This window comes from Mangifera indica, unplaced genomic scaffold (genome assembly GCF_011075055.1).
Source record: "Mangifera indica cultivar Alphonso unplaced genomic scaffold, CATAS_Mindica_2.1 Un_0054, whole genome shotgun sequence".
Taxonomy (NCBI): domain Eukaryota; kingdom Viridiplantae; phylum Streptophyta; class Magnoliopsida; order Sapindales; family Anacardiaceae; genus Mangifera; species Mangifera indica.
In genome coordinates this window covers 1-24,283 of record NW_025401146.1, presented here as the reverse complement: position 1 = coordinate 24,283, position 24,283 = coordinate 1, and the positions used below count along the sequence as shown (strand labels likewise).

General features: G+C 32.8%; 4 protein-coding genes across 5 annotated transcripts; 3 read left to right on the top strand and 1 right to left on the bottom strand.

Moving 5' to 3' along the window:
- Positions 1 to 3,568: 3,568 nt before the first annotated feature.
- LOC123206964 (cucumisin-like) lies at positions 3,569 to 7,986 on the bottom strand. The gene is made up of 9 exons (XM_044624259.1): positions 7,850 to 7,986; positions 7,211 to 7,305; positions 6,866 to 7,109; positions 5,206 to 5,719; positions 5,025 to 5,125; positions 4,717 to 4,935; positions 4,512 to 4,623; positions 4,197 to 4,410; positions 3,569 to 4,101 (listed from the first exon to the last, which is right to left on the bottom strand). The coding sequence occupies exons 1-9, from the start codon at positions 7,948 to 7,950 to the stop codon at positions 3,569 to 3,571; spliced, it is 2,133 nt and encodes a 710-aa protein (XP_044480194.1). The 5' UTR covers positions 7,951 to 7,986.
- A 4,603-nt stretch (positions 7,987 to 12,589) lies between these two features.
- Positions 12,590 to 14,547, top strand: LOC123206963 (ras-related protein Rab11C-like). Its single transcript, XM_044624258.1, has 3 exons — positions 12,590 to 12,818; positions 12,905 to 13,102; positions 13,807 to 14,547. Exons 2-3 carry the CDS (start codon positions 12,938 to 12,940, stop codon positions 14,284 to 14,286), a joined length of 645 nt encoding a protein of 214 aa, XP_044480193.1. The 5' UTR covers positions 12,590 to 12,818; positions 12,905 to 12,937; the 3' UTR covers positions 14,287 to 14,547.
- A 1,652-nt stretch (positions 14,548 to 16,199) lies between these two features.
- LOC123206946 (BEL1-like homeodomain protein 9) lies at positions 16,200 to 19,591 on the top strand. Its single transcript, XM_044624240.1, has 4 exons — positions 16,200 to 16,900; positions 18,380 to 18,738; positions 18,810 to 18,870; positions 18,940 to 19,591. The coding sequence occupies exons 1-4, from the start codon at positions 16,349 to 16,351 to the stop codon at positions 19,333 to 19,335; spliced, it is 1,368 nt and encodes a 455-aa protein (XP_044480175.1). The 5' UTR covers positions 16,200 to 16,348; the 3' UTR covers positions 19,336 to 19,591.
- A 1,117-nt stretch (positions 19,592 to 20,708) lies between these two features.
- LOC123206937 (mitochondrial substrate carrier family protein B-like) lies at positions 20,709 to 23,229 on the top strand (the record flags this gene model as incomplete). 2 transcript variants are annotated; one of them, XM_044624230.1, is given in 6 exon segments in its annotated part: positions 20,709 to 21,263; positions 21,948 to 22,124; positions 22,229 to 22,381; positions 22,779 to 22,880; positions 22,971 to 23,041; positions 23,162 to 23,229. In XM_044624230.1, coding segments are annotated over 6 exon segments (766 nt in total), but the record flags the coding sequence as incomplete, so codon positions are not given.
- Between the last annotated feature and the right edge of the window lie 1,054 nt (positions 23,230 to 24,283).

Below are 24,283 nucleotides of genomic sequence, written 5' to 3'. Positions count from 1 at the left end.
GATAAAACACTTGCAGACTGACTTCTTCAACATAATCAGTGGTCTCCCTGTTTGCATTTCGGCTATGATTCTTAAATTATACGTTCAAGAAGATTTGATTGGCGTAAAATTATGGGTAAACATATTTAATATATAATTTGATTATACAAATATTATTATATAATTAAATAATTTTAAATAAAAAATAATATTTAATTATTTAATAATACATTATTTATAAACCTAAATTATATATAAAAATTATATATATATATATAACTGTGTTTACTTATTGAAATATGATCTCTTGCATTAATATTCAATAAACAAAATCACAATATACACAAAAATAGTAAGGGAAACAAAATTTGGCAAATTTAATTATTCCTTCTAATAATCAAACTTATTAAATCATTGGGTTTCGAGGTTTTTACATTTGGGCTTAAGGTTTTATCAAGGAACAAATTTAAAATACTATTTTTTCAAAGAGGTCCTCGTAACAATTAATTTATTTTCCATGATAATATGATGGGCAGTTTTACATCTCATATACAATCTAAATATAGATATAGAACTTCACACGATTTAGAAATTTATAAAAAAATTCAGATTGGAAGGGGCTTTTATCAAATTCTAAGAGAGATTTTTCATATTTGAAAAGAGTTTCCTAAAAGAATTTAGAAAATTTAAAGAAGAGATTTTCCTAGCAACAATGAAAAAATTAAAGAAAGTCTCGGAAATTGATCTTCATTTGATTCATGAGACATATCCTCATTAAATTTAAATTTATTTATTTATAAAAAATAAATAATACTATATATATCTATTTTAAATATATAAATATTTATGTATGTTATTACATAATTAAATTTTATTTTAATTTTAATTAAAAATCATCCAATCATATAATAATATATATTAAATATGTATATATTTATATATTTAAAATGGACATATATAATTTTATTAAATTTGTAATTCACTTTAGTAATTAACTGTTAAAAGTGTTTGACCAGTTTCTCCTTGGCAGCGTGGCCTTGACTCTAATTTATTTAATTGTCATGCATTTACATCTTCACATGGTAAAGTCGAAATTAGTGTGGTGATTGATTTAAAAAGGCACTTTTCCCACCCAAATTTTAGTCTATTATGAAAATTATGCCTATGACCGATAAAAAGTTTAAATATTCATACATAAATTAACTATTATCCAAATTTTCTGTTAGAGGTAAGGATAAAATCGTTATTTTATTTATAAACTTTAGAACCTTACAATGTATATCATTTCCCCCCCTTCCAGGTTTTAAAACTAATATTTAAAAACTAATATTTTAACTCATTTTAAAAGTTTGAAAAATTTAGATTTCACCCTTGTGTTTTGTTTTCCTTCTCTGGCCACCATTATTCTAACTGACGACCGACACTTTTCATCTATCTTTCAAATCTGACTATGAAAGACAGCCACCCACGACGATGAAGGATGACAAAGCGTCATCCTTCATTGTCTGGATAACGAAGGATGACGAAACATCATCCTTCGTTGTCTAGAAGACATAATGAAGGACCACTCTTTGTCATCATTCGTCACATTGTCCTTCGTTGTTGTGTCATCCTTGGCCTCTTCTTTCCGATTTGGGTAATGTTTTATTAGCAAAATAGGAATATTATATTAAAATAAATTACTGAAAAAATTACTAGATATAAATGATTACTAAGTTTGATAAAATTTGGTAAAATTGATGGTATAAATAATTAATATATTTGGTTAACGGTAATAAAATAATACCAATAAATTATTTTACATAAATGTCCTTGAATATAATTATTTTAAATATTTTTATACTATTTATTATATTAATTAAAAATAAATTTATTTTTGTCTTAAAAAATTAATAAATAATAATATAATTATAATAAAATCAAGATTACTTTGGTAATTTTTTAATACTTAAGGTAAAGATAGTAATCAGATTACCACCTATATTATCTGTCATGTCAGTATTGATAATAAAAGATTGTCGTAATCTTTTTTTACTAACAAACCAAACAAGGTAATGTAAGTAATAAAAGATAAATTACTAAGGTAATTTTTAAAACACTATAACCAAATGACTCTTAAGGGCAAATGTTAATTTTCTAAACTAAGGGGGGAAAATGATATAAATTTTAAGGTATTAGGGTTTATGGGTAAAATGATAATTTTATCACTGTCTCTAATTAAAAATTTTAATGATAGTTAATTTATAGGTAAGTATTTAATTTTTCATCTATCATAGGTATTATTTTGAGATTAGACTAAAACTTTGATAGAAAATTGTTATTTTCCCTTGAATTCTTCAATCCGATCAACAGTATTGCTGCTTTTTTTTTGAGTGAATCCTACTTCTAAGACTAAGAAGACCCAAAAATATAGAATTCAAGGTTCATAATTATTTTATTAACAGGAATAAAATAATCTACATTCTCTCAATAAAAATATGGATCTTAGTGGGGTTTTATCTATTTAATTAATTTTTTATTTGTTTTTCTTGTTAAGTAATTGGTGAGGATTAAAATATATAAAAGAAGCCATTCATGTCAAAACAAGTCAAGAAATAACTTGTTGGAGCAGTTTCCTGGATTCAGACTGGATTCTTCCGAGACTATCTTCTCGAAGCCACTTTTTCAACTAATAAATTAAAAGGGAAATTTATTAGAATGACCACAATTGAGGGTAACTAAACAAAATTAAGCAATTTTTTGGGGTGTTAAATGGATATAATTAAAACTCATAATTTAATGTTCGATTACCCCACCCCCCAAACCCCTTTTACTAAACATAAGCTTTTACCAATAAATCACAATGAAACCCTACAAGATTTAACATACTCCTACTCAAATTTTAATTTCGTAATTTCAAATTTAAAAAAGAAAGTTCATTATATCAAAATATTTATACGAATATTAATTTAAAACTTCATTTATTTGCTAATTGTGTATTATTTTGTGTTGCGTTTAATAGTGTTTCAAAATAAGAGTGATAGAAAAACATGGGGGGTCTCTAATTTTTTAACTGTAAGGATAAACTAATATTTTACCATGTTGTTCATAAGAGAGCATATGTTAGGGGCTCTCCTTATAACGTCAAATTGTTGGTATATAAATTTACACCAAGAAGTAATTTACTAAATCAGCAAGATTTAAGTACAAAAATATAAAAAGTTAAAATGAATAAAGAAAAAATAAATAATTTTTACGTGGTTTGATTTAAAAAAAAAAAAAAAAAAACTCTAATGGCTTATGTTCACAGTATTGTAATTGAGTTGATATAATTATTTTACAAGAAAATTCACTAATATATATGATGATAATTGTTGACTTGTCTGTCTTTTTTTAATTTTTGAGATCTATCACTGTTCATATTTATAGTAAAAGGGTTAAATCTGAATAAATATAGTAACTATAAATGATATTTTAATAGTATATTAAATACAATTACAATCACAACAACAATTAATCCAGAATCAGAAAAATTCCAAGGTGAAAAAACAGTATTATTTTGATTAGCCTAATGGCTATTGACGCAAACCAAATACAACTAGTATGATTTTTATCTTGACACAAGATACACAATGATGGGGCTCCTCACTTGATGAACACCATCATCCCAGACTAAAGAAGCAGACGCTACGGATTGGCCTATTGCTCCTTCAACGGTGAGTTTAAAGGATTGCTTTTCTCCCAGAGATCTGAAATTTAGAGTGTCAGGTTTTGCCTGGATTTTGAGTCCTTCCGGGGTTGTCACAGAAGCTTTATAAATAGACGATGGCGATCCGACATTCGTTACAACGCGATTAAAGACCTGACTAATACTCTGTGATCTTGATGTTTCGGCGGCAATTGCAAACGAAGGATAGTTAAGATCCCAAACTGTTCCATTAATTGTTTTTGAGCAACTACTGTTGTCACCTGTAACAAGCCGAAGAATTGAGTTGTTGTATCCTTGGCCACATAAGAATTTTATGTAATCAATGGCCTCGGTGTCATACACCAAACCAGGATTTAGAGCTCTAATGGGATTTATTTGGCCTGCGCCATAAGCAAATTCAGCTTCGGGGTTTGATTCTGAACTCATAGGAGTGGCTGCAAAGAACAAATAAGAAAGTGTGTTAAACTAAAATGAAAGCTGATTTGTGAAGATCAACAGTACAACTTTTAGCTAATTATATTAGTAATACCAGTAGTCATTAAAGCGGATCTGATAGCATCAGGAGACCATGTTGGGTGAAAGGATTTGACGTAGGCAGCTGCCGCAGTAGCATGTGGGCAAGCCATTGATGTCCCCGAGATTATATTGTAAGGAGCAAATCTATTATCCCCTTTAGTTTCAGAAATCGGGTTAACAAGAGACCACGCAGCTAGAATGTCAACTCCTGGGGCAGCTAAATCTGGCTGCGGTGACAGTTAAATGTTGCAAATCGATAGATTAATAATCTCATAACAAATGGAGTCAAATCACTAATGTATATGTAGCTCCATAATCAAGCAGTTACCTTCAGAATATCCAAGGTTACAGGATTTGGACCCCTGGAGGAAAATGAGACTACATAAGGAGCCAATGGGTCCTTAGCTTCATGACTCTTAAACAAAGTTGCAGTCGCTTTACTGTGACAGAATAGTTGTTGATAAAATCGTGATCCAATGTTGTATAAGAAGAATTTTTAAAAATTTCCAAGTGGAAAAGGGTTAAAATGAGACCTGGTTGAGCGTAGGTAGCGCATAACTTTGTCACCATCGGCTGTGTCAATGTAAGATGTAGGCAAGGGAAAATTGAATGCAACGTCTCTCTCGTTTTCGCCAATCATCACAGCACCAGCTGCTCCAGCGTAAAATGGTCCTTTCCCTGTATCCAGAATATCACAAACAACGATTTTTCCCTTCACCAAATTTCGATCCAACGAGTCCTCAGAGCAAAAACTGCATTTTGGCAACAATTCTCATTACTGAAATTTATTTTTGTCTTTTGAGATTCTAATTTATTAATTGAAAAAGAGAAGAAACTTGACCTTGACGAATAATTTGTGTAACCTGCAGAAGTATTTGGCGCATCTCCGCCATAAATAAGAGGAGGCATACCATTAAGAGTAGCTGTGTTTATTGATACTCCCTACAAGCAACAGAAAAATTTTTAAAACCTGAAAAAACTATTTTGCTGTTGGAACTTAACTTGGCATGGCAGTTAATTACCTGGTAAGTTCGGTTGTTTCCCAATTGCAGCGTGGTAAAAAACTTCCTATCAATGGTGCTAGCGGCCACAGAAAGAAACCATGGAGCAACATTGGTGATACTTCCAGGAGAAGGGCCATCATTGCCAGCAGAAGCAGACGTTAATATCCCCTTCCTCATGGCGTGAAAAGCTCCAATGGCCGTTACATCAATGAAATACTCTTTAGAAGTTGGCCCTCCAATTGAAATAGATATAATGCCTACGCCATCAGCAATGGCATCATCAAATGCAGCAAGAATGTCAGCATCGTAGCAACCGTCTGACCAGCATACTTTGTACACCGCAATACAAGCTGATGGGACGCCGCCCCTGGCGGTTCCCCTGGCAAGCCCGTATAGGCTTGCCTTACTAACCAAGTTACCGGCTGCTGTTGATGCAGTGTGCGAGCCATGGCCATTCCCATCCCTTGGAGAAATTATATCACCTGGAGGAAATTGTCCATCACTTCGGTAGTATTTTGCCCCTATGATTTTGCTGCATAACCGACGTCGTATTGTAAGAAATATGGATAGCGGCTGGAAATTAGTCTGAAAATATTATGGTTGGACCTTATTGGGGTATGGGCCCTGTGGAAACTAGTAACTTGTGCGGGCAAGAAATCTTTTTAAAATATCAAAAAAATAAAAAATATCAAATCCCCAACTAATTATAAAAAATGAAAGAAAACAACCGACACTTTTCCACCCGATGTTTGGCCTAAGAGCCCCTTTGCACATCCATTTGATAGAAATAATATTTTTCACCAAAAATAAAACTTAATTTAAAAAAGATCTAATAGGTTAATGGTAAAATAATAGTTTTAGATGATCCACTAAGATTCAGTTTTATATCGCTCCGATTCGTCAAAAAAAAGTAGTTTTATTATTCATTAATTTAAAAAAATAAAAAAAATAACTTTCTATCATATTTAAATGTTTTAAATATGACAACTTAACTCTTAAAAATATTTAAAAACTCACAAATCAATCTTTGAAACCTTTTTAAAGCTCTATATTTTTCGAAGCTATAATATGACAGTAGTAGTTGTATTATTAAGAGCAAAATATTCATAATTTGTTATATTTATTCGTTTTTTAAGTGTAACTGTTATTTTTTAAATTATTAGGTGTAGATTAATATTTCAAAAAATTTTCAAAGCCCCCCATTTTTTTAAATTTCTAGTAACCCCTTAAAAGTTTCAAAAAGACCTCAATATTTTTAAAAATTACAATTTATCCCCTAATAAATGATTATGCGATAAAACCACTCATATTTATAGCTAAAGAGGAAGAAGTGAAAGTGAAAGGAAATAAAAATAAGAGGTTTTTTTCTTTTTATAATTTAGATATTTAAAAAATTGTTTATTGTTAATGTAAGAATATACGATAATTTAAAAAAAAAAAAAAAGGAATAAAATGGTAACTTCACATTTATATTGTTGAACTTTGGGTTGAAAAACGTAATTCACCCTAAATTTTTTTTTTTTAAAAAAAAAAAACCTCACTCACTATATAAGGGGTTCTTAGCATTTTTCGAAAATCACTTGATATTTATAATTTAAATATCATTGAGGAACCAATGAGATGAATTGGCGTAATTAACCGGTTCTTTACGAAACAATAATTAACAGAAGTGATTTACTTGTTGCAAGTGAAATTGGAGGAGGCTTGGCAAGTGCCCTTCCATTTGGTGGGCGGTGGGCCGAATCCTTTATCATCAAAGCTAGCAGACTCCGGCCAAATTCCACTGTCAAGTACTCCGACGATGATGTCACGTTCAATTGTTGCTCTTCGAACTTGTCGAGGAAAACCTATAAAATCCCATGACCTTGTTGTATGGAGATTTCTCTTTCGGTTTGGAAATACTGATGCTACGCCCCGCAACACTAATCATAAACATCGAAGCTACAATATTAATCCACCAAAGTTGAACTTATAAATTAATTTGAAAGAAAATGATATTATAATTTAATTAATGTCCACCCACTGGCCATTTTTCGAGCTTCATCCTCAGTCAGCTTCACCACAAATCCCTGGAAACTTCTCTTGAAGATACGCAGCAGAGATTCCGGACCAATGTTGCTGAAATCATTAATACAGATGTGACTATCTTTAGTTTTAATTAACTCCGAGTTGAATATGCAGGAGATAGGCTTGTATTGCTGTTTAATTTTGAACCCTGATGCAGTCATTAATTAAAAAAGTTTACATTTATAAACCTGCCAGCAACCGCTTTGAATATAAAACAAAATGAAGACAAACTAAAATTATGGTTGACTGCTAGAATTCAAGTGTAAGGTATAAAACTTATTTCATGTTAGAAAGTAAGAGTTTTTAGGGTAGGATTTATATAATTTTGAGTTTTTCAATCTCAATAACAAGTTTATAAAATATAATTTCTTTCACAATTATATTATTTGGTATTAAAATTATCACCACGTCTCTCAACCACAATTATGTGATGCAGATGGTGATGTCTGCAGTGCAGTATTCCGAAGCTAACACATACCCTGCATGGGCGTCGGGGGCTACTAAGCCACGTAGAAGGCATGAGCCTTGGATTCTCCTATCTTAATAACTAGCAATAGCAGCATGCATGCATTTTGATAATCTAATTATGGTTAACCTGCCAAGAACTTCCCGTAGCATGCTTAAGTGAAGAGCAGAGGCGGAGATGATTTCGCCCTCTGGCCGGTTTCCCATGTAAACAATATAAGCCTGCACCATATATTGCAGATTATAAAGCAGACGTAAATAGGAAAAACATAACTCATCACTTAGCTGAAGCCGATGATTTTCTTAAAGAGATAACCATTTACCTGTCGATTGTCTTGGGAAAAAGTGGTGTTGATAAGCAAAGTAAAGGTAAGACTGTACAGGATCGGCAGCCATGAGAGAAGAGAGATTTTGTTTCTCATTGGAATCATTCAGACGAAAGCCTTCTCTGCTTAGTAGAGGTATCACGAAAGACCTTTATAGAGGAGATTATTAATAATTAAGTTCTTCAGGATATTTAGAGATAGAGCCTGGACGGCTTAATAAAAATTTTTTGATAATTAAGATTCTAGTCCTTATTTCAATTACTGAAAGTTACTTGAAAAAAATATTTAGAATTTCTATTGTATGATTTATCTTATATAGGTATTATTTATATGAATCAATACATAATAAAATACAAAAATTGTTTCATTTAATTATTCACATTCTAGACGTAAATACATGACATAATTTCATTCTGGAATCAGGCAAAAATTAATTAATTCGGGGAATAATACAAAATTTTGGATGATGAAGACAACGATGTTGATAAGAGAAGTCAAATGAAGACTTTATCAAAGCCAAGAAACAAATTGGTCCAATGAATTAGCAGGCCTTCAACTTTGACAATTTGTAAATTTTTTTATGTTAAAGATTGCTTTGCCATGTACAATTGGCATCAGGAAAAAGATTTATTCCAAGTATATTGGCACAGAAATTTTAGCTGGTCTCCTTCCCATAATAATTCCGTGACCAAACATCCAAAATTTTCTTTTTCTTCACAAATTTCATTCCAAATTCTTCAAGACCATTTTGTAATTTATAAATCGACCCCATAATTATAGAACCAAATAAATTAAGAATATAATTTTGATATATCATCAAAAAAAATTTGAACTCTACTATTTTACCACCTAAACTACCTTTCAGATTTAACAATTTATTGTTAAAAGTTACATAATGATATATTATATAATCTAAAAATAATTTTTGTCGCCACAAAAATTATGATGGTTGAGATGTGGAAGTTATAGGTCTTTGCTTCTCTTTGGGGGAACAACAAGGAGGTTTCTTGACAATTTCAATTAAAAGAAAATTCATTATGATTTATATCATTACACATAAGAATCTTGTAATTTCGAAAATTAATTGATTAGATATGATCTGCATTTTAATTGAACATTAGAAAAGATTAATGGAAATTTTGCGCTTAATTTTGAAAGTGATGTTAATTAGTATAAATTTGTATCTTAATTACTTATTCAAACTCTTAAAGTTTTTATCATGTAAATTATAAAGATTTGTCCTGATTGTCACAAAATATAAAATCAAATGTTATTAGCTCATTGCTCACTCTAATCCATATGTTCAAAAGTCCAAATTCTCTCTTTGTCAATTAAGGTCGGTAGAACAAAAATATTTTTAAAGTGATTTGATTTATTGTTTAAGAGTATACCTCTTTTATTATGTTATTCAATATTTTAGTTAAAATTCAACATATTTACTATAAGTTATACAAGATAATCACTCTTACGCCTCTATACAATCCTTTGTTTAGAGGATTAGAGGATATGTTAATTGGGTAATTACATTAGAGATATGTTTAGATCTTAAAGTTTTCCAGTTTTTTCTTGAATGACTGTTGTTGATGACTAGATGTAATCAAGAATATGTAAGAAAACAATAAAGACGAGATTTTTAACGTGGTTTGTCTTGACACTTAGGAGTCTATATTCATGATTATGCTATTTCAGACTATAAGAACATCTCTTGATTGAATGGTGATAATATTTACAACAATAAAACTATGTATATACATCTTCAGTATATAATTTAGGTACACAGATGATTTATTATGATGTGATCAATTTATTTTGAATTAAAGATAAAGTAACACTTAATTACTTGATAATACATTATTTTGTACCCAAATTGTGTATAAAAAATGTGTACATATAATATTGCTTTATTTACAAATAGGCCAAAAGACTAATTTCCACCCAAGGTTTAATCCATTCTTAAACTCTAATCTGATAGTTTTAAAAACTGAAATACTCACTTGTTAACTATTAAAATTAACAAAATCTACTAAATAGAAGGGTATAATTGTCATTTAACTAATAATATGAAAAAAAAATCTCATTTCCCACCTTAGTTTTAAAAAATCACAATTTTCTTGTAGCCAAAGTTTTAAAAAATTACATTTTTCCCCTACTAGGATTTGCAATTTTTCTCTTTCTTCTCTAGCAACTAAAGCTAGTTGACCTTCCATCTCTATTGGCGCTATGCCTCCCGGATGACCTATAAATGAGTCAACCGATGTATAATCGACACAAATTGCACAGATCTATTTGTTGGTTTATCAGAGATTAGCCAAATCATTGGTGGGTTGTTTGGGAGGCATACCACCAACAGAGATGGGAAGTCGGCTAGCTCTGGTTGCTAGAGAAGGAAGAGAAAATATGCAAAACCTAGCAGGGAAAATTTAACTTTTCAAAATTTTAGGATCGAGAGAAAATTGTGAGTTTTTAAAGCTAAGGTAGGTAAATGAGATAATTTTTTTCTAATATTACTAGTTAAATGATAATTATACCTTTAGATTTAATGGATTTTGTTAAATTTAATAGCTAATATATAGATATTTAAGTTTTTAAAACTTAATGAATGAGAATTTAAAAATTGACTAAACCTTAAGTAATATTAAGTCTTTTGGCCTTACAAATAACAAGCCTTGAGAAGGACTTGATTTCGGAGATCTCTAGTGAGGATTGATGTATCTTTGTGAGGGAATCCACATTTACCTTAAGGGGGCGTTTGGTTTGGGTAATATTTGATTACTAAAATAGAAAGATTACCTTGAAGATAGATTACTTAGAAGATTACTGGGTATAAATGATTACTATGTTTGATAAAATTTGATAGGTATAAATAATTATTGTGTTTGGTTAAATGTAATAAAAGATTACTAGTAAATTATTTTACTTAAATACCTTTGAATATAATTATTTTTAAACATTTTTTATATTATTTGTCATATTAATTAAAAATAAATTTATTTTGATCTCAAAAAATTAATACATAATAATTTTTTTATAATAAACTCAAGATTACCCCAGTAATCTTTAAATACCTAAGGTGAAGGTGGTAATCAGATTACCACCTATATTACCTGTCACGTCAGCATTGGTAATAAAAGATTACTGTAATATTTTATTACTGATAAATCAAACAAGGGAATAAAAGATAGATTACCAAGGTAATTTTAAAAACCGTCAACCAAACGCACCCTAAGGATAATTCTAGATTCTCATGAGCTATTTCTCTTGGATGTCAACGACTTATCTTGGGCTCTTTTATCTTGAGTCCTTATCTTATTCTCTCCAACATTTCGATCCCCTTTACTCTGTATGATTATTTATATTTATAAGATGAATATAAATAGTTATATTTTTATCGACTATAATTCAAATCTAAATTTTACAATTAACTTTTTTCTCTATTATATTGGAGATAGGATAACAATCTTATCTTGAATTTGTTTAGTAGACATGCGGTAAAGATGGAATGTAGGCTAACATGTCGCTTCCTTTAGGTAAAACAATTGTACCTATATGTCGAGTTACTAATTGCTATTCCTATAGTTTGTCACTTTGTCAGGTATCAATTTGTGAATTTTATGAAAGAAAAGTTTTATCGTATAAGAAAACTCATAAATACTTATGATATTTTGACCAAATATAAAAATATGATATCCAATTAACAACAAAACAAATAAATTTTAATAAAGATAATTGTTTTTTCTAAAGTTTAGATGAACCTATTTAAACTAGTTCATTCCAGTTGAGAATAACTATGTTTTATTTTATATTTGTTATACGATCTAAACTAATTATTCACCAAACACATAAATATAATATTCGAAATGGTCAATGATTAGTGGACAAATACCATGCTAACTAGTATGTCAACACAAGACACAAACATCTCTTAGTCTCATTCTTAAATTATAATGAGAAAATAAAAGTTATTATTTATCATGATTCTCACAATCTCTCTATAATTAAATAATAGTTTTTTATTATTTTGGAATAACTTTTCATAATTTCATCAATTGCAAGCCACGTAACTTTTTATTTTCTTACCATATGAAATTTGTTCGACGCCTATCAAATTATATAACTTTATACTTTACATAAACAGTTACTCATGCAAGTGTAGCCTACACAAATATAAATTTAAAAGAGTGGGGAGGCTAAAGAAAGACACATATTGCATCTAATCAACACTAGCACTGTGGTATCGATCTTTCCTGGTGTCTCTTCGTCCTCTTACACCACATTTCATGACAATTTACTATACTTGTTGTCGGTGCTACTGTCATCACCAGCAATGTTGTGCCTGATTTAGATGTCTACTTGCTCTCTCACTTGGACCTCGGCTTCAGTTACTGCTGCATTCCAGAAGCTCTTTCAAATAACTCTGACACTTTTCGCTCTCTTCAATTCAAAGTTGAAATTTATCCATTAAAAGATATAATATTATATACATAGCCGTCAGAAAATAATGAAAATATAAAATATTTGAGTTGGAAATTTTATTTTATTGAAATATTACGATTATTTAGATTATCAGGTATTTTTTTGAACATACCGAGTTTTGCTGGTTACGTCCCACAATGAAAGCCGTTTTAGATGCCTTTCCTTTAGTTATTCTGAATCCTCTCTCGGCCTGTGTAAACCAAACTATGCTCTCTCTCTTCTCCCTTCACCTGCACCTCACTCACAGCAATATTTTCAAGAAACAAAACATCTGATTTCTGTAATTACTTCCATTTCATGGTTAGTGTTTTTTTTTTTTCCCCCTCTTTCTGGCACTGTGTTTGTTGGCTTTTTGATTTATTGATAATTGTGGTTGGATCTAATAGGTTTAAGATAAAAGATAGAAAGAGAAATTAAAAATGGCTTACAGGGTTGATCACGAATACGATTCTCTCTTCAAGATAGTATTGATTGGAGATTCTGGTGTGGGAAAATCCAACATTCTTTCCAGGTTTACAAGAAATGAATTCTGCCTGCAGTCTAAGTCCACTATTGGTGTTGAATTTGCAACCAGGACTCTTCAGGTTTTTTTTAATGACCTTTTTCTTGTAATTTTCTTATTTAATTTCATTCGATGTGAAACTTCTGAATTTCATTTCCCATTTTGGAGGCAATTGTACCAGTGATCTACGATGTGTAGAAGTTAAATCTTCTAGGCCAGCTTTTCTAGTATCATTTCTGTCAGTTATATGGTTCCTTTTCCCTTACAGTTGCACATTATTCATGCTAGGCGTCATTAAAAATATACAAGAGTAATTTCAGGAAAGCGTGATTGACAAAAATTGTAGAATCCCTATTGGTCCAGAGCAAGATAAGATTCTTATTTGTTCGGTCCAAATGTTATGGGACCAATTATTAGATCGGGGTCTCATCATTCTGGCTGGGTGGGATTTTCGGTTATGAAAAATAAAATTTTGCCACAGGAATGGGGAAGAATTATTAGATCGGGGTCTCATCATTCCGGCCGGGTGGGATTTTCGGTTATGGAAAATAAAATTTTGCCTCAGGAATGGGGAAGAAACAGTGAAAATGATTACATTTTCTTCTCCTCCAAAGCAATGAAACACTTGTGCAGATTCCATCTTGGATTTTGCAACAAAAGTTGTAATTTTCCTTTTTCTTCTTTTCTTTTCTGATACTGAAGAATGGAAACCTCTACGTTTGGTCAGCATAATTTACAGGCATTAGATTATGTTTTTGCTCATCAGGCTAGTCTATTTCGCTGCAGATAGAAGGAAAGACAGTAAAGGCACAGATATGGGACACAGCTGGTCAAGAGAGATATAGAGCCATCACTAGTGCTTACTATAGAGGAGCCGTGGGTGCGCTTTTGGTTTATGATATAACCAAGAGGCAAACCTTTGACAACGTCCAACGGTGGCTCCGTGAGCTGAGGGACCACGCCGACTCCAACATTGTCATCATGCTGGCCGGAAACAAGTGTGATCTTAATCATCTAAGAGCAGTTCCCACAGGAGATGCAAAATTATTGGCCGAAAAAGAAGCTCTCTCCTTCCTGGAGACCTCAGCATTGGAAGCCCTCAATGTTGAGAAGGCATTCCAGACGATTTTGTTGGATATTTATCACATTGTTAGCAAGAAGGCACTGATGGCACAGGAGGCAGCTTCCTCAGTCCCTCAAGGTACCTCCATTAATGTTGCAAATCTCTCTGGTGATGTCAACAAGGGAAGTTGTTGCTCTAATTAGTAAGATATGTACAATGTATTCTTCTCCACAAGGAGGAGATGATAAAGACAATTTTGTTACAAATATTCCTCTTAAGTGTCAGCATGAAGGAAAATGTATGTGTGAAATTATTCTTTATTAGCATTTGTGGGGATGCAAGGATGAAGGAGAAATTGTGAGCAAGAGTTTTTCTTCGTTGTTAGTACTAAAATTATCTTCTTTTGACCCTGTTTATTCAGATTCTTACAACTGTGCAATAAATCTTTTTTTTTCGTTTTTGTCTCTTTATCAGTGGAATTCTATGTGATTTACTTTACAAAATAATAAATACGCCCTTTATGACCTCTTATGTGGTACCCATATACTTGATAAGAATTCAAAGAAGAGTTGTTTGCCATAGCTACTTCTTAGAATCAGAAGAATTAGACTGGATCAACCCATTATAACATCGGAAACAAATATAATCAAGTTGCTAAAGCCCTGCAATTTGATGATGATTATTGACCATGTTAAATCCATTACTCTTGACCATGTACCAGTCCATTCAAGTTAAAAGCCCTGCAATTTAAGTGTGTGTCACCGAGCAAGGACTATTCATGAGGAAGAGGTGATACTTTTCCTTGCAATGTATTTTATATGAGTTGGAACTGGGGGCCGTAAGCCCCGCTTAGAGAGCTTTGGAGCTGACCAGTTTGATGATGATCATTTAGAGGAAAGAAAGAGGAAGATGTCTTCAATTTGTGGAACTTTGCCCTTTGTTGTGGACGCTTCTTCGGTGTAACAGTTAAAGAGTTTATCTGCAAGACCATATTGGTGGGCTATTAGAAGGAAGCCCTTTAACCTCTCGGTTGCAGGCTTTGGTTGCAGCCTAAAGGAAGAGGATGTTGCTTTATTCCACCAATCCTTCTGGTAACTTTCAGAATTGATTTATATTAAATATTTATTCAAGATTTGTGCAAGAAAAACAAGAAGGTTTTCCAAGATTATGCAAACACACAAGAACAGAACAAAATTGCAACAGAGAGTTACTTGGTTCAAGTTTCAAATACTAAAACCGTACATCTAAAACAGAGATAAGACTTTAACTGAATCTATTATAAAATGCAAGAAATTATAACTAATAGTACCAAACTTTAGATCTAAGTATGCGATACAAATCTATTGTGAAACCGAATTCTATATCAAGTATAATACATTGACTCACAAACTCAATCACTTGATAGAAAAAATCCTAGAGATTTATTTCTAGAATCAAAACCCTAATAGAACATTTGAGAGAGGATAAGAGGATAAAATGAGAAAGAGAATAAATTCTAAAGAATTCTACTTACCCAAGGTTTAAAATACTTAGGTCAAAATGTGTTTGAAACGACTAAACTAACCCTCAATGCAAAAAGACACTTTAATCCTCTCATAATTACAGAATTATAATATTGCCTTCGGCCAAAGTTTAAGACACATTTAACACCTTCTCTTTTATATGAAGTCCCCAGGTCAAAGAAGCCCCTGAGGCTTCTGGCTCACATTAATCTTTTAATATTTTATGTTGACAAATGTGGTTGATCTAGTCCTTGTTTTGATCCACAGGTTCCTAGACAAAAGTTGCAATAATAGAAGATGGGGAAGGCAACTTAAATGAGAAAAGTCATGATCCCTGGAGACTAGCCACAGTGACAAAAGTTGAGGAATTGAAGCTTGTTTTAAATATGGTTTAGATATGGCTAACTTCGTTACTATTTGGAATATGTGTTGCCCAAGCTTCAACACTGTTTGTTAAACGAGCGGCTCCAATGAACACAGAGATCAGCAACCGTTTCAAGATTCCGCTAGCCACATGTAAAATATGTTGAGGATTTGAATCCACATCTTTTATGTATGGGCCCTCCAAACTATTGCTTTGGAGCGTACCATTTTCAAGTTTTTAATTAAAGACTCTCTTGGGACAGGTAAAACTGTACGGTTGGTTCCAGAGACCTTGGAATCATAGAGATATATGCCAAAACTTGTTTCCAGTTCATAGTAACTTCCTTTTCTTCATCAGCCGTCGACTTCTCTCTCTTTCTCCAGCTCAAAAGCTCCGTTCATGGCAGAAAACCCTGATCACCAGTACCATGTACCCCAACAAAACAGAAGAAACAAGCTTAGAACCCCCACTCATGCCAACCAAGAACAACCCTCAAAACCCTCAGCCTCCGCCTCACTTTATCAACTCAGCCCACCGACACTATCACCACCTTCTTCTTCTTCACCACAAATCCTTTTCCCCGGTTGTGTCCAAAGCTTCTTAACTGATTTTAACCACCAGCCCTTTCCATCTCTTCAACCATTTCCCTTGAATGCACAAGGGTATGATCCAGTTTCAGACTTGGGAGATTTCTTGAAGATCAGAGGTGATGCTAGAAGTTTAGTTCCTCTGGGTCCATTTACAGGCTACGCTTCCATTTTAATGCGTTCAAAGTTCTTAAGGCCAGCACAGCAGCTTTTAGATGACTTTTGTGGTATTGTACATTTTCAAGCATCGGACTTTCAAATGGATGGTTTCACTGACAGTGCAGTTCTTAGAGATTTCATTGCCTTCAGTAACAGAGTTGATCGTTCATGGAGGAACTCCAAGCTGATTATGATGCTAGAAGAGGTATGATCTCCAATTTTTTCCTATAAAAACTGTTTGGTTAGTGAGAAAACAACAGAAATGAAAAAGGGTACCAAAAAAAGTAATTTTCTTTCATCAATTTCCATTAGGTAAATGTTAATGAAGAAGCAAAAGTGACCCCCACTGGTGATGGGTGTTTGTTTCGGCTGAATTGAATGAACGAAAGTGATGATGATTTGATTGTTCTGTGAATTAAGACATCTGATTTATTTTACCGACAAGAGTCAGTAGGCATGAGGAAAAGGTGTCTTGTCTTGTCAAATAAATCATTCTACTGTTCCTTTTTTGTTGTGTTTTGTTTCAAGTGTTGATTTTCTGTTACTTTTCTGGTAGCTGGCCTTGTGGATTGTGTTTCCGATACCCCACTAATTTCTGTCAATACAAAGTTACATCATTCGACTGCTTGCCCCGGATGGCTTGTACTGTCATAGCTAGGCACAGGATTTTTCCTCTTTTAACCGTGTTACGAGAATATTTACACCATAATCACAGGAAGAAGCAGCTCCCTCGTCATTTAATTTAGCAGTGTTGTTTATGAGGAACTGCAAAATAATGGATTTTGAGAAATGTTAAAACAATTCTTTACTAGATAAATTGAACCATCGTGAGTAGCACTCTATCCATTATATGATAAGAAACCAGAAATTAAATTTCATCTACAAGCTTGAGGGCGTTGTCCCTTGTTGTACCCCGTCTGCTCATTAGAAGAGATTCTCTTATCCATTATTGACAAAGTAATAAAACAATATAGTGTCTTATAGGTAAAGTGGTCACTAATTTCAGGAGAGATATAGAGAGTTGTGTTTTAAATCTTAAGATAAAAATTTATCCTAAGTTTTAACACACACATTTGATAGAATTAAACAAATTGCATTCTTTTTTCTCTTTTTAATAATTGAGGACTCATTTATATTTGTTAGATAGATAAACTCAAAGTACTGTAAGCAGACTTACAACCATTATATTAGATAAATCAAGGTTTCATAAGTATAGTAGAGATTTGAAACGAAATCTTCACTTAGAAATTCTAATACTCTATTAATTTTGTTAACTTCATTTTAAATTGCATTCTATTATATAATGTTACTCTATATTTTGTACACAAAATATTGTATTGTCTTTTTTTTTTTATACTATGTTATATGGTAAAATTTTATTTATTAAATAATTTATATATTAGAAAAAATCGAATTTTAAATGAGTTATTGGTCGACATTGATCAATAAAAGTTGTAACACCAGTAAAAAACAATGAAAAATTAGTCAACACCATTGATTGGTGTTGGCCGTATGGTTTGACCGACCATCAATGAGTGTATGTTGATTATTTTGGACTTGATATTATTTAATGTTATGTTGTAGATGATTATAATATCTAATGTTATACAATATCTCTGATGCATGTCAGACATCCATTAAGACCGCAAAATCTATGCCTTAAAAATGCTTTTTCTGTCCTCAGGTTTACAGGAGATACAAGCTATACTGCCAACAGATGCAATCAGTTTTTGCATCGTTTGAATCTGTAGCTGGGCTTGGAAATGCAGCTCCATACATATCTTTTGCTTTAACTGCCATATCTAAGCATTTTAGTTGCCTCAAGAATGCCATAATGGACCACGTTGTGGTCTCTAGCAAGACTCTTGGTGATGGAGTCTTTTGCAATGACACTGTTGCAGGATCTGGGGGGGCTGCTGAATCAAGTTTTGATGGCCAAATTTTGGGATTTCTTCAGCCACCCATCGGACGATCTCAGAGAGGACTTCCGGATTTTGCTTTATCTGTGCTCAGAGCTTGGCTCTTTGACAACTTTTTGAACCCGTGAGTGTTAACTTTTATCTTCTTGTAGAAAAGTATTAACTCTAAAACTGATCTTTTGTTTTTCATGTTAGTTATCCTTCGGATTTGGAGAAGCAAATGTTGGCCCGGCAGACTGGTCTATCAAGGACTCAGGTGAACAATCTGGTATGCCAATTTTGTGATCAAACTCCCAACTTATGACACTGCAAATTTTGTGGGCAGGTTTCCAATTGGTTCATAAATGCAAGAGTAAGAGTGTGGAAGCCGATGGTGGAAGAGATGGATCTGCTTCATCAGGGACAGCAAGCTCAAGGACCATCAGAAGCTGTAAATGTTGATGATGTTCCCATGTCATCTCATCACCTAAACACAATTTCTCCTGAGAGATTTCCTTTAACCTCACAAAGCGAGAAGGCTCAACAAGCTACAACTAAACGCCGCAGAGAAAAGTCTACTCAAATGACGCACAATGGGGGTGGCAGTGGAAGCAGTGGTGTTTCTCTAGCATTGGGGCTCCAACAAAACGAAGGACATGAGTTTTCTCAGCCCTCCTGTAACCATTTGGTGCCATTTCAACCTTGCAACGGATGTTGTGATGGATTTGACCGCAGGATTTGAAGCTCAAAACCAGCAATCTTGGAAGGGTTTAAAAGGGAGGCTAAATCAATGCATTTGACTAATTACATTACCTGAAATTATTTTCTTTTTACTTAGTTGTGTTCTAGCTGTGAATAGACCCAATTAATAAACAATTAGGATTGTGAATTCTCTTTGTTTCCCTCATCGAACAAGACTTTGCTAGACTTTCTAAGAACCCCTGTCACTACCCTAGATGGGGCTTTAATGTTAAATGGAACTGCAACTTCTTGTGTTTGATCATGGCTCATAATTGATGCAAAGATTGTGGAATGCGGTGAAACTACAGTTCCAACTTCTTGTGCTCACCATGACTTTTCATGCTTCCTTCCTCTTATTTTCTCTTTCTTTTGCTTTTATTTGGTCTTCATTTGCTCATACTTTTTCATAAACTTTAATGCACCTTGGCGAAAAGCTTATTCCCACATGAGATTTAACCTATTTTTAAATATATATTTATAGGTTTTTAAAAATTTAAACAGTCACACATAAATAATTAAACCTAATTAAAATCATTAATGGTAAAAAATAAAATTATTATTTTATTACTAAACTTTAAAATCTTAAAAATTTATATCATTTTTTTTATTTTAGTTTAAAAAAATAATATTTTTCTTAAAAGATTAAATTTTAAAAAATTATTTTTTATATATTTTTTTTGATGGGCAAAATTCGTTTTTACTGTTAATTGACAATCTAATATTCTTTTTCTTCTATTACCAACCTCTCATCAATATAATTTTATTAGATAAAAATAAATTATCCTCACCTAACAAGAACAAACAGAAGCAAATGGATGTCTAATCCGGGATAATCATTGAGGCGTGTGCCAGGCGGATACAAAATTTTCTTAATAAACAAATATCAATGTCTTTATGTAAAAAAAAAAAAAAATTAATTAATTTGAAGGGTAGATAGATGGAAACTTGCGGATAACAAAACTATACATATTTCACTTTCTAGAAGATCCCAAACTTGGATATGAATAATCAACCAAACATTTGCTACGTGGCATTATTGGAGTGGACAGTCTCATTAAACGACTTGTAAATTCTAAAACTACACTTCGTGTGCACCTGAAACGCAGCTTGTAAGAATATTCTCGGTAAATCCCGGGACAACCAACCAGAGAAAAATCAGTTACACCCGTAAGTACCGGAACCAAAAAAGACATGCCATTAAAATCAAACACGTCATCACTTTCCAAAAAGGTCCATTGTAGTTTGTGCCACGTAGCATCATGGTCCCACACAAACCTGGGTGCTACAACAACTGAGAATTTCTAAAGTCGGTTGGTTAAGTTTGACGATGAGTCAAAGACGCAAACCCTAACCCGTGACTATCCAACTCAAAACGCAAATGGTTGATACGACAGCGTTTTAGCTCATCTTTTGCATCTGAAATACTTTTCTCTGCTTTGAAAATACGCCGGGGAGAGAAGGAATAGCCCGAATTTCACAAAAGTAGAGGAGAAAAAATTTATGGAATTTTGTGCTAAAACTTTGGAAAATATATATCTTTACTGTCATTTGGTCCTCCTCATAAATGGGTTTAGAATCATTTTATTGTTCTGTTTTTTTTTTTTTTTTTGGTTACGGTAAATATTCGTGATCTTTCTTCATAGCAAAGCACTCAGCTTCTGTTCATATTCTAAGAAAACTCAGAGAAAGAGAGTTATATTTATTTTATCATTATCATTGTATTTTTGTTAAACGATGCAAACAGAAGCCAGAATGGGGGTGGTGATAGAGGGAGGGCAGAGAGGATTGAGTTCAGGCCGTGAAAGCGTTAGTGTTGATAAGTATCAATCTCAGATCGGCACTGTATCACAGCTTCTTGCAGGAGGTGTGGCTGGTGCTCTTAGTAAGACCTGTACTGCTCCTCTTGCCAGACTCACCATTCTCTTCCAGGTTTGATTATTTGGCTTTCCCATGCGCATTTTGCGGATAATTCTTGTTTCGTATAGGGTTAGGTCATTTTTAGTTGATATTTAATACGGTTTGATGTTTGCTATGGCTGGAGAAATTTTTGTTTGGAATGATTTTGGTTTGTTGTTGATGATAGTTTTTGTGTCTAACGTATTATTTGGTTTGTATTAAGAGTTAACGTGATGATATTTTTTATTTATTTTTAAACTTTCTTTTATGTTTGTAATTGAATGTTACAATTTAAATAGTTGAGTTGTAAGAATTGAGTCCAGGTTGAATTATTTGGATTTTGAAAATCTATAGTATATATCAGTATAATAGTAAGATCTTAGAGAGTGAGGATGTTATAGTAAATAGTTGATGTTTATGGTATGGAAGATATATTCTGAAGTGATGTTTAGAGAAATAGAACTTCCATGTTGCAGACTATGGATTTTGAGATACTTTGTAATTAATCTTAGCACTTGCATACGGATGAGAAATTTCTCCTTGATCTTGGCTTTGATAGTGAAGGAATACGGTGGGACTGGTAGATATTAGCTTTAATTTAACTTCGCACTCTTTGCAACTGAACATTCGCTTATTGGTTAGTTGTTCTGATGTGTGAATGTTTTTGCTGTCTTCCTTAATTGAAGTCATATATAAATATATTTTTTGTGCAAATAGGTTCAAGGCATGCACTCTGATATTGCAACATTGAGGAAGGCTAGCATATGGCATGAGGCTTCACGAATAATTAATGAAGAAGGATTCAGGGCTTTCTGGAAAGGGAATCTGGTTACTATTGCTCATCGCCTACCATATTCTGCAGTCAACTTTTATGCATATGAGCACTACAAAAATGTTGGTATAATATGCTATATGCATATATGTTTTGCATACAGTGCAACTACTTAAGTAGATGTTTTTTGCTTTTCTGTCCTTATAGCTTAATTCTTTCTATGTAGCAGTTCCTACAAGTAATTCCAGGATTGCAAAGTCACAGGGAAAATATGGGTGCTGATGCCTGTGTGAATTTTTTAGGCGGTGGTTTGGCAGGAATAACAGCGGCGTCTGCTGCATATCCATTGGATCTTGTAAGGACACGCCTTGCATCTCAGGTAAGATTAGCATATTCTCATTGATGTTCTGCAAGGGAGGAAAATATTTTACTTTCTTCTTATGTTTTGTTCTAACGCCATGGGTAAGCTTGTCAAATGTTAAGTAGCTGGTTTGGCAGTTTAATACTCCTATTTTTTGTGCTGTTATGAATTTTTGTGCATGGGAGTATAAATTTTCATTTTACTAATTTGAAAGTTTTGCCGTCACTGGATGAACTGTTGCTTAAGTTTGCTTTCACTTTGAATTCATCTTTTAGCTTAGGAATTCAGGTCTACTGAAAACCAGAATAATGAGATGTTTGCCTAACTTATGGACTTCGGTGATGCTAGCTATTCTCGCTCCCTCCTTTTTACCTGTGCGTTTACTCTTTCACTAACTTAGTGAATTTTTTAGCAGACTAATGTGATTTACTACAGAGGTATTTGGCATGCTTTACAAACTATTTGCAGAGAGGAAGGAGTTTTGGGCCTCTATAAAGGACTTGGTGCAACACTTTTTGTGAGCTTCTGTTGTTTCTTATATTATAATTTATGCTAACATGACTGCTATTTTTTATTTGTAATTGACTTCAGTGTGACATTGATGCAGGGTGTTGGGCCCAACTTAGCAATTAACTTTTCAGTATATCAAACATTGAAATCTTTTTGGCAGTCACAGAGGTAATAACTCTGTAATTTGATTCAGCAGTTTTAGGGTTTCAATATTGCCTTCTAATGATCCTTTTTGTATGCATCCATATTTAATTTATTAACAATTCTTTGTTGCAATTGTTACACCAGACCACATGATTCTACTATGCTGGTTAGTCTAGCATGTGGAAGTCTTTCAGGCATTGCTTCCTCAACAGGTGACTAATCTTGGACCTGCTATTTTTGGTGTTTCTTGCTATTTTATTAAGCTCTCTGTAATTGTTTTCTTTTTCTGTTTGATGTGCTATGTGGTGTAGTTTGTCCTACTACTGGAACGTAGTATTCTTATCTGGTACATTGTCATATCATGCTTTTTCTCCTTCTGTTTGTGCTAGTAATTTAATCAGAAAGTGTTATTTTGGCGGTTGCATAAGCTTGTCATCATATAATGTGTAAACCATGGGATCAATGGTATATTTGAGACCCGAATTTTAACTCACTTATCATATGTTAATTAGCAGTGTTATTTTGGTTAATAACCTTCTTTTTAATTACTTGTATAAGCTTGATTAGAATATTTTAATTTATCTGTATAGAAGTTAATATATCTAGCTGTTTATCATGCTTTGCGGAGACGGAGATTATGGTGAAGGCTCTGCATTAAGCATCTAACCAAGACTGACCCCCACTAGAGCCAGAGACCAAGAGTACAGTAGTATTTTTGTCTGGCATTTGAGAATTTTAGTAAGGAAAAAAACGCAACATTTATCTTTTCTATCAGTTGCCCAACTTCATCTTTCTGTGTTAAGAGCTGGTATTCCCAAGCACTGCATTTGGTTCAATCATAGATAGGGTGGTGGTACTATTCTCTGATTAACCTATACCGATGTAGCATTTACCGACAATGAAAGATTGAACTAAATTTAAAATAGAATGGTGGCTGGTGATGAGTTCATGCACATAGGTTAAACTGACAATGTCGTTCAGATAATGCACTAACCACTCCTTATTGATAAGTTCCACTACGTTGTCAAATGCATCGAACGATAGAGAGATTGCAACAGTAGTTGCCATCCATGGTTCTATTACAGGCTGGCCCTGGTTGACAGAAATGCATATATGATTTGCATTCACATAAGGCTAGACCACTTATCGGTTGAAGAATTCCTGTTTAATCTGATGTGAATGCATTTCCAATGAACATGGTTGTTACCTAAAATATAGTATTGTATCTTAACTTATCATATTTATCTTCAGATTTAATATTTGAAT

Excerpts from the sequence above, each read along its gene's own strand:
- LOC123206964 (XM_044624259.1), bottom strand. The coding sequence starts at position 7,950 with ATGGTGCAGGCTTATATTGTTTACATGGGAAACCGGCCAGAGGGCGAA. Across the intron at positions 7,306-7,849 it reads CTACGGGAAGTTCTTGGCAG|CAACATTGGTCCGGAATCTC; the intron begins GTTAACCATAAT and ends TAATGATTTCAG. Across the intron at positions 5,720-6,865 it reads TCCAATTTCACTTGCAACAA|CAAAATCATAGGGGCAAAAT; the intron begins GTAAATCACTTC and ends TCGGTTATGCAG.
- LOC123206946 (XM_044624240.1), top strand. The coding sequence starts at position 16,349 with ATGGCAGAAAACCCTGATCACCAGTACCATGTACCCCAACAAAACAGA. Across the intron at positions 18,739-18,809 it reads TTTGACAACTTTTTGAACCC|TTATCCTTCGGATTTGGAGA; the intron begins GTGAGTGTTAAC and ends TTTTCATGTTAG. Across the intron at positions 18,871-18,939 it reads CTGGTCTATCAAGGACTCAG|GTTTCCAATTGGTTCATAAA; the intron begins GTGAACAATCTG and ends TTTTGTGGGCAG.
- LOC123206963 (XM_044624258.1), top strand. The coding sequence starts at position 12,938 with ATGGCTTACAGGGTTGATCACGAATACGATTCTCTCTTCAAGATAGTA. Across the intron at positions 13,103-13,806 it reads TTGCAACCAGGACTCTTCAG|ATAGAAGGAAAGACAGTAAA; the intron begins GTTTTTTTTAAT and ends ATTTCGCTGCAG.